This window comes from Myiozetetes cayanensis, unplaced genomic scaffold (assembly GCF_022539395.1).
Source record: "Myiozetetes cayanensis isolate MyiCay16 unplaced genomic scaffold, myiCay2020 scf27, whole genome shotgun sequence".
In the NCBI taxonomy this organism is placed as follows: Eukaryota; Metazoa; Chordata; class Aves; order Passeriformes; family Tyrannidae; genus Myiozetetes; species Myiozetetes cayanensis.
Genome location: NW_026087488.1, coordinates 2,805,509 through 2,818,314, shown reverse-complemented (window position 1 = coordinate 2,818,314; position 12,806 = coordinate 2,805,509). Strand labels below are relative to the sequence as shown.

The window sequence follows — 12,806 nt, the reverse complement described above, 5'->3', positions numbered from 1 at the left end:
TCCTTCCGCCGCGGTATCCTTCCGCCGGCGGGGGCAGCCCTTCCGCACGGCCCCGCTCCGCCATCGCGGCCCCGCAGCGCCCGCAGCGCCGAGCCCGGCCCGGCACGGAGCCCCCGCCGCCGCCATGGCACAGATCCTGCCCATCCGCTTCCAGGAGCACCTCCAGGTGGGCGCCGGAGCGGCCGCGCCGTTCCGTCCCCGCCGTGCCGACGGGAAGCGCCGGGGCCCGCCCGCGGTGCCGCCGGGAGGGCTGTGGGGGGGCGCGGGGTGTTGGTGTCCGGGAGGGGAGCGCTGCCCGAAGGGCACCTTCCTGAGGGGCCGGGCCGGGCCTGCCGCCCTTGCCGGTGCCCACCCGGGCTGGGCGAGGCCGGGAGGGGACGGGGAGCGCGGGTGGTTCCGCGGCGTGAGGGGAAATCCCGCCCCGGCTCCGCGAGGGACGGGGGCAGCCGGGCAGGGCTGGGCTGCCTCGTTTCGTTCTGGGTGCATTCATAATCCTAACCCCCACCGCTGTGAGGGCGTCGTGAGTGGTTCCGCGGGTGCTGTCTGGGTGTAGTGTCACGTCCCGGCAGGGGAGCCGCAGTGAGCGCGGGAGCTGCCGCGGCTCCCGCAGTGCAGCGGGGGCAGTGCGGGTGCCCAGGTGCCCTCTCTCACACCCAGCCTCTCGCTGCACCCCCCACCACCACCACCACCTGATTTCCTTTCGCTTTCCCCGGCACGGCGGTGACACATCCTGGGTGTGCGGGAGCTCGGGGCTGCCTTCCCCGGGAGCGCGCTCCGTGTCCGTGGGTGCAGCCGGGCCGCGGGGAGCGCTCCGGAGCGGCGGGGCCGGTTGTGCAATGGGCACTTCCCCTCTGGCAGCTCCGTGGGGCCAAGTGCTGCGGGCCCCGGCGCTCCTGGCTGCGGCCGTGGGGTTAATTGAGCTCGGTTTCGCTGCTGGGGAGGTTTATTTTTTTGTGTAATAAAAGCTGCATCGACGCACCTGGCTGAGGGTTTCTCTTCTGCCTTGTGGTTCCAGCGTTTAGTTTGTCTTTGGGTAAATGAGCACTGATGTACTGATGGCTTTCCATCGTTTATAGCGACTTCTTTTCCTGACTCCAATAGACAAATTTCGGTTCCTAGGCACCTTGCAAAATACTTATTTTGTGGTGTAAGTTACCACTGCCCATAGGGGTTAAAAAAATGGTGCCATGATTACTTTCTTGTCTGGATGGGTGACTGTTGGGTGTTGAGGAATTTTCCTTCAGTATGAGTGGAAAAGCAGGCCAGAATTCCTAGCTAGGAGTGCCTGCACTGACAGGGGAATCCCAGGAGCTGCCCAGAGCTTTGTCTCTGAGCTGTGTCTTGTCCTGGGGGTGGCAAGCCCAGACCCAGGTGCTGAGAAGGTTCTGTGTCCTCAGGTGAAGCTCATCCCTCTGTGTGCCCAGCTCCTCCTCAAGCATTGTGGAAATGCACCTCTGATATATTATTTAAGCCCCCAACCTTGCATGTGACCCACTGCCAGGTCTCTAATGACATGAGTCCTGTTACATAATGAAACTCATCTGCCTCCTGCCAGGAGTGCTGGGAGGGTTCAGGCCAGCACTGCTGTGGAACAGGACTGTTCTGCCCCAAGTCTGATTTCTGTGGTTGGTTGTGCTTTAATTTGCATTTTCTCTCCCTGCACCTCCTCACTGGTTGAACCAGTACCTTTCATAGCTGCACACTGAGCTGCTCTCTCCTCAGGTGGGGTGTCCAGCCCTCTCAGCCTGGGTGCACGTGGCTCTTGCCCAGTTTGCTGCTCCTGCTGAACTTCCTCATTTGGTCTCATTGAAGAATTTTCAGAGGAATTTGAATTCTCGGAGTTCCTGTTTTTCCGCTGAAGTTTCTGATGAAAATTTCTGAGAGCAGAACCGCTGATATTGCAGTGGGTTTGTTTCAGGGTATTCCAGGCTGCTCCCAGGAAGTCCTCATGGGCTCAGGAGGACAATTTCTTGAACTGTGCCTGACCCACATTGTCTAGGAAACTTGTCTTGCAGGTGTTGGGCAACACTTGCAGGTTTGGAGCTGATGCTTTAATGCAAGACAAGGCACCCACCTGGAGCCTTATTCATAAAGGGCAGGTGGTGAATGTCAGTGAGAAAGGTTCTGCAGGCTGGTATTGAGATCTGAGCTTGGCTGGGGATTTGGGAATGAGGAGTAAAGGCCCCAGAAGCCCTGAATGCTTTGGGGGCACAGGACAGTGATTTGTGCCCCACATTGGAGCTAAAGATCTCCTTTGGGCAAGAAGTTGGCTTAGCAGGGCACAGTGAGCTTTCTGGGGAGTCTGAAACCAAAAGGTGTTCTCAGGCTTCAGGTGTTGTTTGTTGGAGTTCCATCCCAGGCTCTGCAATCTCAGCTGTCCCAAACATGCAGGTTTTATCTGTGTGGTGTCTGCTGTACATCCCTGCCTGGCCTTAAAGCAGCTTGTTGTGAGAAACTCCCCTTGGGAGTCTTCAAGGAGGAACCTGGTCCTTGTGCTATCAAAACTCACGTTATAAAACTTTACAGTGCTGCTGCCTTTTTTTTTTTTTTTTTTTGAAGTAGCTATGAGGAAACAACCCACTGTGCTTGTGGTGGGAGATCAGAGTTCAGTGTGTGGGAGGATTGTAAATCTGGTTGCTCCTGTGCAGGTTTTAGGGACTCCTGAAGTGTGCCTGTGAGTACTTGAGGATGGAAGTAAAACACAGCTGCTTGTTGTGGTGGGGCAGTGGAGCTTTTCTGACATTACAAGTTCCTTGATGAGTGAGAAGGACCCAGATTAGATGGACTGGGATTGCCAGGTCATATAGACACAAAAACTGAGCTTGGACCAGGCCCACTGCTGTACTGAGTTAAGGCATTAATAAATACTCTTCTGAACCTAAAGATTTAAAAAGAAATTTTTTAATTGTTCTGTGAGACAGTGCAGAGAACTGGCAGCTCAGGCTGTGTGCTGGATGCCAACACAGAACTGCTTTTCTTAAACCAGGAAAAGGCTTCTTGTCCCTATTGTTCATTGATGGAGCAAACCTGAGTGGCAGCTGTGCTGTCCTGGTGTGGTGGCACTTGGGTGGCTCCAGAGTCCCAGCTGTGCCAGAGAATAAAACAGCACAGCCCAGGCATCAGGGAATAAAATACATCAATTCAATACTTTAACAATGGCAAACAGCAGAATATTTCCATGTATTGTGCTGACAGTGAGACAGTTTAATACAGCCTAAAACACGAAATCTCTGCTGTAACAGCATTACTTTGGGGCAGTTAGATCTCTGGAATGAGAGGACTCTGCCTAATGCTGTTTGGGTGGGATTCTTGCTCTGCTTCTTAGTGGATCTGCATTCCTGCAGCCAGAGAGTTCAGAGTATTCCCACAGAGGGAAAATCTGTAACAAAGAATGGAAACGTCTCGAGGAGAGTGTGTGAGTGTGTGTGTGTGTGAGCTAATTGGATAGGAGCAATTAGTTAAGCAGTTTATGAGCTGTTCTGGGCATGGCCCTGCCCTGGTGGCTGCTCAGTGCCCTGTGCTGCCACAGACAAGGGGTGGGAGCCAGAGGTTCTGAGCTCCAGTGGCAGCAGCTGCAGCCCCAGCGTGGTTTGGAGCTCAGACAGTCAAACATGGCCCTGTGGCTGCCTGGGCCTGCTCAGGGGGAGCCACAAAATAGGAAGGATACAGGAATAAAGAGCTCTTGAAGGGTGGAGAGGTCCCTTATCTGTTGCAAACATGACTTCCCAGGCTGTCCCACGCTGTGACTCTTACCTTGCCCCGGGAAGGGGGATGTGTTTGGAGCCAGGGCCTGGCTGTGGCTCTCTCACAGAACTGCACTGACAGAGCAGCGCAGAGGGGAGGGTTTTGGTGTGACTTCAGTTTGCTTTTCTAATTTTCCTGTGTGGAATTAAAAGAGCAGCTGAATCGTAGCCTGGTGTCTGCCTTGTTCAATCAAAGCCAGTGAAACGTGGCCTGTGGCAGAGCTGATGTGACTCACTGCACACCCAGGAGCTCCTGCTTCCCGAAGGACTGGGAATTCTCCTGTTAGCTGGCACTGTGCACTCCAGGATTTCTGGCTGTGTGGGGATGAGGGGTCTCTGGGCAGGGGCTGAGCTGTGGCCACAGGAGCAGTGCTTGTGTCCTGCTGGGGGCCAGAGTGGAGGTGAAGTGTGTGCTCAGCAGTTCTGTGTCCTTCCTCCCAGGCAAGGAGAAATTGTGTGACAGCTAAGCACTGTCACAGGAAAGGGGCTGTCACAGGAAGGGGTCAGCAAAGAGGCTCTTGTCAGCAGTTTTTACCGTTCAGTTTGATGTCACATGTATGTGACAACTTCCCTGGGTGAGTTACCAAGAACGGGCTTGAATTATCTTCCAGTGAAAAAAATAATCCTGGCAATCAGACGTGCACTTGCTGCGTTAGGATGATTCACATCTCAGTGCTGTTCACAGAAATGCCATCCCAGAATTTCATGGTTCAGCAGAGCCTGCAGTGGAGTGAAGTATCTGATCTTGGGTGAGATGAGTCCTTCAGGGCGATGTCTCTGCCTCTCACAGGACTGTCCCTGACAATCTGTGTCATGGTTCCCTCTGCTTCCCAGAACACTCCACTCCCAACAGGACACTGGTGGCACTCATCATCTTCCTGACAGGACACTGGTGGCACTCATCTTCCTGACAGATGTGGGTGCAGAAGAACTCCCACTGGAAATCACTTGCCCAAGCACAGTGAGCAAGTTCTGCTTTCATATCTGCTTGAAAGGCAAGGAAGTGGTTTTTGTAGTAAAATGTAGGACTGTCTTAAATTCCTTCTTTTTTTTTTTTTTTCAGTCTTTTAAAGTTGTTTGTGAAATGCAGCGAGTGCAATATTAAATGTTTGAGGGTTTTTTTCCACTTTGTAGTAAATTGGTAGGAACCCTGCCCCAACCCCCTGTACTCCTTTGGCTGTAGTGCAGCTCAGGAGTTTGCACGTGGAATAGCATTGCAATTTTCACAATCAAAGCCTCCAAAGGAATATTTGCTGTCGTGTTTCCTCACAGTAATCTTCACCTCTGTTTGCTCTGCTCAGCTTTCCCAACATGCCTGCCTGGCTCTCCTGAACTTTAGCCAGTTTGGGGAAGAAAACAACCTGTATTCCAGGGAATGATCTCTGCTCAGGAGTTCTGTGCATCCTTGGTGTTGGCCTCACCACTCCTGGCTGGTGACACCCTTGTGCAGTCAAAGGCAGGGATTGTCACCGTTAGAATTCACGTCCTGACGCGGTTCCTACACTGGGGTCTGTGAAGATGAAAGATGAAATGTTGGCAGATGGAGCTTGTGTGTACTTGGAGATTTCAGTGAGGGTTGTGCCTCCATCAGAAAGCTTCTCCAGGCTTTCTTCAGAGCTCCTGTGCCAGGAGACACCTCACTTGGAGAATAGTGAGAAGTTTAAGAAGCACCACTTTTAAAATCTCCCCCCACTCCCTGGGCTTAGTCCTCAGATGTGACACCCAGCAGATGGCACTTTGATTGTGATTAAGGTAAATCTGTCCTGCAATATCCAAGTGACTTTGATTTGGTGGGTTTGTCTGGAGCTCCCTAAGAGGTCCTGCCATCTGCTTGGACCTGCTGCTCAGATTTGTTCTGTCCACAGCATTTGAGTGTAGTTCCTCTGAGTTACTGCCTGGCACTCAAACCACCCCCCTCTACCAAATCAACAAAGAAATTTAGTGCTTGGTAAATGATTTTGCACTTGTGAAACTTGCAACCCCAGCAAAAGGAAATGCCATGTCCCAGTCAGTCACTCCAGCCCTAGCAGATCAAACTGCCACATCTTCAGACCTTCTCTCCCTGCAGGGCTGTGCCTGGATTCCAGATATCCCTGCCTGGATTCCAGATATCCCTGCCTGGATTCCAGATATCCCTGCCTGGATTCCAGATATCCCTGCCTGGATTCCAGATATCCCTGCCTGGATTCCATATATCCCTGCCTGGCTCAGGGGCAGTCCCAGAGTCCCATGTCTAGAGAACACTGCTCAAAGTGGGAAAGGGAGATTTCAACTTGCATCTAAAATCTTCTGAGTGGTCCATTTTGCTGGAGAATGTGTGATGAGGTTCTGAGATGCTGGGCCTCAAACACTTGCTTAAATCTGAATAACAGAGTTCTGGACCTGTCAAGGATGTAGGGTTTGATTTTTATTTATTTCTTTTTTAATTAATTTTTAAGTAGCTGTAGCATCCAGGCAGTTTTCTCTTGGAAAGGCTGATCAAACACTGAAGTCTGCTGGCTTTATTGTCAGGAATTCCCTGGGTAACACAGATCTCCCGTGGAAGTGACTTTGTGCAGCTTGTTCTTGCTGTGCCACAGCTTGGATGTGGCTTGTTCCTCGTGTGCACTCGGAAAGCCTGAGCAAAGGGGAAGTGGAGTAAAACACCCTCTTTATCAGGAGCTGCAAACAGGCAGAGCAGAGCTGGGGCATGGCCTTCTCAGAGCTGTGCAGAGCTCAGCTGATAAGGGCTGGGTGCTCCAAACCACCACAATCACCCTAAAATGGCTTTGAAGGGCTCGCCCTTCTCAGGAGACCTTGGGCTTGAAGGTCTCCCAGAAAGAAAAATAGTGATAACTCCTCTAACAGCAGAGAACTGAGCTGCAGATTTTAAGGTGTATCCACAACAAGCTGGTTGTGTCTGTGATAGTGTGAGCTGAACTGCCCAGTCTGCACTTCCACTGTTAAACTTCACTGAGCTTTGTTTCACTGCTGCCATCCTGGTGCAAACACCATGGAGTGCCATTAACTAAACTGTTCTGTTGCAAGAACCATAATTTTGGGGTGTCCATTCAAAGATTTAGGGCTCAGCAGAGGAGGAGGTGGTTTACTGATCCCTTGAGTAGGGCTGTGCCTGAGCTGTTCCTGATTCCGGTGTGTCCATCCCCGGTGTGTTGGCTCTGCCTCCTGCTGTGAGACAGCCGAGCTCCTTGCTAGACAGGGAGCTTTTTATAGCTCTGCAGGGCCAGAGATGAAGCTCAGACACCTCACGTGTGATGTTAAGCTTGAAACAGCGAGAGCTCAGGGGAATGAGCTCAGGGAGGAAAGGTGGTGAGAGTGAGGACTGAAGTGCAACTCCAGCACAGCTCCCAGGAGCAGGAGAGTTCAGGGTGCCTTCAACCCCTGCTGTGACTCGTGGGGATGGTCCTTGTGGGTCCCTTCCAGCTCAGCACACTCTGGGATTCTGTGCTGTGAGGGGCTCACAAGCTGACTTCTCAATGGTAAGTTGGAAGTGGACCTTGAAGGCCAAGTACCCAAGCAGTTGATGCCATTTTTGGGTAGTGTGGTTGTATCATCACCAAAAAACCGCGTGAAGCCAAATGTCCCCTGCCACTTTCACAAAAGCCGTTCGTGGCTGCGCCGAGGGAATCGTTTGATGTTGTACCTTGTTTATTCTCTTCCAGCTCCAAAATCTGGGCATCAACCCAGCCAACATCGGGTTCAGCACTCTGACAATGGAGTCTGACAAGTTCATCTGCATCCGAGAGAAAGTGGGAGAGCAGGCCCAGGTGGTGATCATTGACATGAACGACCCCAGCAACCCCATCCGGAGACCCATTTCAGCTGACAGCGCCATCATGAACCCTGCCAGCAAAGTCATCGCCCTCAAAGGTAGGGAATCCTGAGGAAGAGCTGTTGGAAGTGGCTGCAGAGCCTCCTGTAGGACTGGGCTGGGAGTGACTGAGGTCTCTCAGGTGATTTATGTGGGAGGATCCCTTAGCACTTCTCCCCAGCTTAATGGGAGCTTAAGGTGAATGCATTTTCTGCTCTGCTGGAGGCAGTTGGACTTTAAGCTGCAGCTGAGACTTCCTGCCATTTGCTGCTCGTTGGGATGAGGGTTTTTCCTTCAGTCCAAAAGCTTCCAGCTCCTGAGCAAGGAGAGCTGGAAGGAAAGTGTGGGCTTTAGGGAATCACGTTAGAGGGAAGTGAGACCTGATGGAAGTGTGTAGGGTCTGTCAACTGCACCTGTCCTTACAGTAAGGAAAACTAAGGCTGGGAAAGGGGGGAGATATTCCTGAAGGCCTCAGTCTGGCCAGTGATCCAGCCTGTGCATATTTATTATATCATTCAGTGATAAGAAGGGGAAAGCTATGCAGGGAAGACTTGTGTGGTGAATGAAGTACAAGGCCAGCCAGCTTGGTATCTCTGATGATACAGAGAGCAAGCATTTCCTCTGGAATCTCCAGAAGTTTCCATCTCTTTCCCTAAGAGGCCCCAAAAGCCTTAAATACAGTCATCCTAGAAATGCATGTATTGCTAATGGAAAGATTTGTGTGTATCCAATGTTACTAACTTTGACCTTAATACTGTGCTACTGTTTTGTCACAACTTTAATGCTTTCTTGTGTGTGCAGATGGTGAGTTATTTCAATTGACTGTACTAGTTCCTGTTGTGTCTTATGACAAGAAAAAGCAGAATAAAATGGCTCAGATGTATGGTGCACATGGCTGAACAGTGATGTTTAAAATCCAGAGGTTTTTCATGCCCTTCCAAACAAGGGAGTCCTTAAGATTCCTAAAATCCACTCGAGAACCCAAAGTGTACTTAAACCATTGGGATCTTGATACTGAGCTTTTTATAAACAGGGCTGACCCTTTTGACTCAAATCTAGATTTTCCCTGGTAATGCCCCTTGCACAGCGTGTGGGATCTGTGTTACCTGAACGTCCCTTCCCTCCATCTGAAGCTCCAGCTGCACTAGATGTGGAACCATACTACTGCCTGTTGCTGAGTAACTCTGTAGGAGACACATTTCTCCTGACTCAGCATCTTACAACAATTGCAGAACTCACGGTGGCTTTGGACTAAACCAGTCCTTGGTGAGTGCAGGCCCTGGCCCTTGTGGCACAGTGGCTTTGTCACTCACTGCAGCATCTTGTGTCATGTCATCTGTTATATTCCTCTCAGGCTACACAAGCATGTGCTTGAATAAGCTCTCTCCTAAAACTCATAGAACTGGTCAGAACCTTCTTATCTTCCCAACAGGAAGAAATCATTTCTTCTGCCACTGTGTTGTAAAAGCTGGTAGCAGTGACTGCAGGTGGCTGTTCAGGATGTTTATATGCACCATGCTGTGTAATTTGGAGAACTCTCCCTCTTGCCTTTCTAGAGCTTGTGTTGGTCACTAGATCCCTTTCCTTGCACATGTTGGTTTGCAGTCGGTAGCTGTGTATCCCACTAGTGCAACCCGAAGGTTTTGGTTAATGGAGGTTAAAAAGCCCTCTGCCAAATGGACTGTTCCGTGCTGTGCCTTTTTAGTGCTTTAAACAGATGTGGATGTAGAGTTTTTAATGACACTGGCATAACCCTCCCCACAACTTCCGAGAGCCTCAGCATGATTGTAACCTGGTTTGGGTGGACGTGAAGTCTCGTACAACCTGTTTGTGTGGCTGAAGCTTTTGTCCCCTGCCACCCTATTCTCCGCATCTGTTTGACTGCTCAGTAGTGGCACACTGGTAAAATGAGCCCTGGGAGTGTGCTCTGGTTTGGTGTCCCAGCTGGTCCCTGCAGATCTGCCAGAGTAGAACAGCTTTTTGTTGAAGGGAACCCCGAGGATTTCGTGTCCCAGCGCAGCTCTCCTGCTGTCCCCCCGCTGACCGCGCTGTGTGTTTGTAGCTGGGAAGACGCTGCAGATCTTCAACATCGAGATGAAGAGCAAGATGAAGGCTCACACCATGACAGACGACGTCACCTTCTGGAAGTGGATCTCCCTGAACACCGTGGCCCTGGTGACGGATAATGCCGTTTACCACTGGAGCATGGAGGGGGAGTCCCAGCCTGTGAAGATGTTTGACCGCCACTCCAGCCTGGCCGGCTGCCAGATCATCAACTACCGCACCGACGCCAAGCAGAAGTGGCTGCTGCTCACGGGCATCTCCGCACAGGTACCTCACCCCCAGGAGGCCAGGGCACCCCCAGAGCTCCTCCTGTTGCCTCTCCTGCAGGAGCAGCAGTTTTCTGTGTTTTCAGTGTTTGCTTTCTGATGCAGAAATGCTCGATCTTCAAACGAGCGTAGCTGAAAATCTTGCACTAATGTAACCGGACATGTAACAGTGTCAACAGTCTTAAACTGTGCCAGGGGAGGGTTAGGTTGGACATTAGGAAGAAGTTCTTCACAGAGGGAGTGATGGGGCGTGGGAATGGGCTGTCCAGGGAGCTGGTGGAGTCACTGGCCCTGGAGGTGTTAAGGAGAGGCTGGATGTGGCATCAGTGCCGTGGTCTGGTTGATGAGATGGCGTTGGGTCAAAGGTTGGACTTGAGGTCTTTTCCATCCAGTTAATTGGTGATATAAACATTGTACAAAGTTAAGGGTCTGAAGTGATGCCTTTGTAAGAGGAAGCATGGCATGAGACTTCAGCTGGGGATAACATATTTACCAGCATTAACTTAAATGAAATTATTGTGAGCTCCTCTTGTTCCTGACTCTTGTTTTTCCTTGTCCAGCAAAACCGTGTGGTGGGAGCAATGCAGCTGTATTCTGTGGATAGAAAAGTGTCCCAGCCCATCGAGGGACATGCAGCCAGCTTTGCACAGTTCAAGATGGAAGGAAATGCTGAAGAATCCACTCTCTTCTGTTTTGCAGTAAGAGGCCAAGCTGGGGGTAAGGTAAGGCTTGGCTCTAAGTACCTTTAGAGGCTCGTGATCTGCTTCCAGGGAAACAAGGGGTTTAATGCAAAAAGTTGCATTTAAGCAAAAAAGTGAAAGACTGTGTGGGTCTGAATAGTGTGTATATCTATATTTATAATGTAAATGACATTTGGTGCAGGAGCCTGTTTGGAGTCAGGAAGTTAAGTGGCGTGTCATGACCAGCCTCATGAGCTGCTTGAACCATGTGACTCGCAGCTTCCCAGGCTAAGCTGGAGGGAAAAGCTGTTGTAATCTTTCTTTGATGCTGATCCCCAGTATCAGACTTAACTTATTTCCAATTTATTGCATGAAAAAAAAAATGAAGCACTAGTATTGCAAGGCTAAATTAGTGGTCTGATGGCAACACTGGAATTGTGTGAGCTACATTGACAGCTGAAATAAAAGCTTAAGTTCAGAGAAACATTTTCAGAACTGTCACTGCAGAGTGTTAACCAGCTTGAAAGAGTGCATATAAAGTGACTTAACTGAATCCTGAGATTCAAGTAACTAGGGCTACCAAAGGATCATATTTAACTGTTTCCCTCACCTATGGTACAGGAATTCCATGTGCCACACCTTTAGCCAGTGAAAATATTTAGGAATTCTGACTTAGCTGGTCTTTGCATAAGCCTGGATTAAGGCTCAGCAGTGAGAGAATTGCTGCAGCTTCATTGTTGGAGGTATTGTTCAGTAAATGAGGTACAAGAACTAACAGACTAATCTTGCCTCTTGCACAGCTGCACATCATTGAAGTTGGCACACCACCTACTGGGAATCAGCCCTTCCCAAAGAAAGCTGTGGATGTCTTCTTCCCTCCTGAAGCACAGAGTGACTTCCCTGTTGCCATGCAGGTATGCCAGGGGGGAACAGCAGCACGAGAACAAAGCTGCACCTGGAGGGGGTGGGACAGTGGCAGGGCACTGGCAGCCAGGGGGTCAATCTGCTGGTGTGGCTGCTGCTCCTGCTTCAGTGCTGATAAAGGTGCAGACAAGCACCATTCAAAGGCAGCACGTTCTTATTTGGGGAAGAAATATCCATGGATATTTAACTGCTTGTCAAGCTCTTCAAACATCTTTCTGCTCTGACTACTGGAGTAAAAATACACCAAGCACTTCTGGTTGTCCTGAAACGGCCCCGCTCTCTGCTGAGTCTCAGAAGCACTCGCTCATTTACCCAGTGCCACATTTGATCAGTCTGTTTCTGTGCTGCAGATCAGTGACAAGCATGATGTGGTGTTCCTCATAACAAAATATGGCTACATCCACTTGTACGACCTGGAAACCGGCACCTGCATCTACATGAACAGAATCAGCGGAGAGACCATATTTGTTACTGCACAGCACGAAGCGACAGCCGGAATTATTGGAGTCAACAGAAAGGGACAAGTAAGGAAGCTTGGCCTGGAAATTTATTTAACTGATCCCACTGGCCCTTAATGATGCACTGAAGAGTTCATATCCATGTCTGAAAGTTCCCAAAAATGAACTTAGTTCAGAACATGGGAGCTCTGACAGGTGTTGGGAGCCCCAAAATAACTTTGCTGCTGTATCTTCACATGCTCTGCTGTATCCTCTAGAATTGGTTAGTTAGGACACTGAGTACAGGTCCCGAAAGATCCCTTTTATCCCTGTGTTTCTGACCTCTGCAAATACCTCAGGTAACTGTTAGTTATCTGCTTTGATGCAGATGTTGGTGATATTGGCTCTTTCTAACCCGAGGTCTGTTATTTAAATAAAACAGCAAGACTCGGCAGTTACCAAGGGATTAAAAACTTGCCACGTGTGCCTTAACTTTCCTTTCAGAAGTTAAGCCTTGGCTCAGTTCTCATGTTTGGGCTAACTGGAGGTTTCCCCTGCTGTTTGCCCAGGTGCTGTCGGTGTGTGTGGAGGAGGAGAACATCATCCCCTACATCACCAACGTGCTGCAGAACCCCGACCTGGCGCTGCGGATGGCCGTGCGCAACAACCTGGCGGGGGCTGAGGAGCTCTTTGCCAGGAAATTCAACGCGCTCTTTGCACAAGGGAACTACTCTGAGGCAGCAAAAGTGGCAGCCAATGCCCCAAAGGTAATGGGGCTGCTGTTCAGAGCAGCACTCAACTCCTCTGGCTCGAGCTTCTTGCTGCAGGAGAGCTGAATTGCCTGAGTGGCAAGAGCAGAGCCTCGTTACTGCTCCTGCCCT

At 50.5% G+C, this 12,806-nt stretch overlaps 1 protein-coding gene across 2 annotated transcripts in view; it reads left to right on the top strand.

The window, feature by feature from the left end:
- CLTC (clathrin heavy chain) overlaps positions 1-12,806 on the top strand; it is a 30,754-nt gene continuing 17,948 nt past the window's right edge. For both annotated transcript variants that reach the window (XM_050321700.1, XM_050321698.1), the window contains exons 1-7: positions 1-166; positions 7,406-7,613; positions 9,617-9,885; positions 10,445-10,606; positions 11,365-11,478; positions 11,839-12,012; positions 12,495-12,692. In XM_050321700.1, coding sequence (XP_050177657.1) covers positions 125-166; positions 7,406-7,613; positions 9,617-9,885; positions 10,445-10,606; positions 11,365-11,478; positions 11,839-12,012; positions 12,495-12,692 — 1,167 coding nt within the window. In that variant the 5' untranslated portion in view covers positions 1-124. The remainder of the gene's footprint in view (positions 167-7,405; positions 7,614-9,616; positions 9,886-10,444; positions 10,607-11,364; positions 11,479-11,838; positions 12,013-12,494; positions 12,693-12,806) is intronic.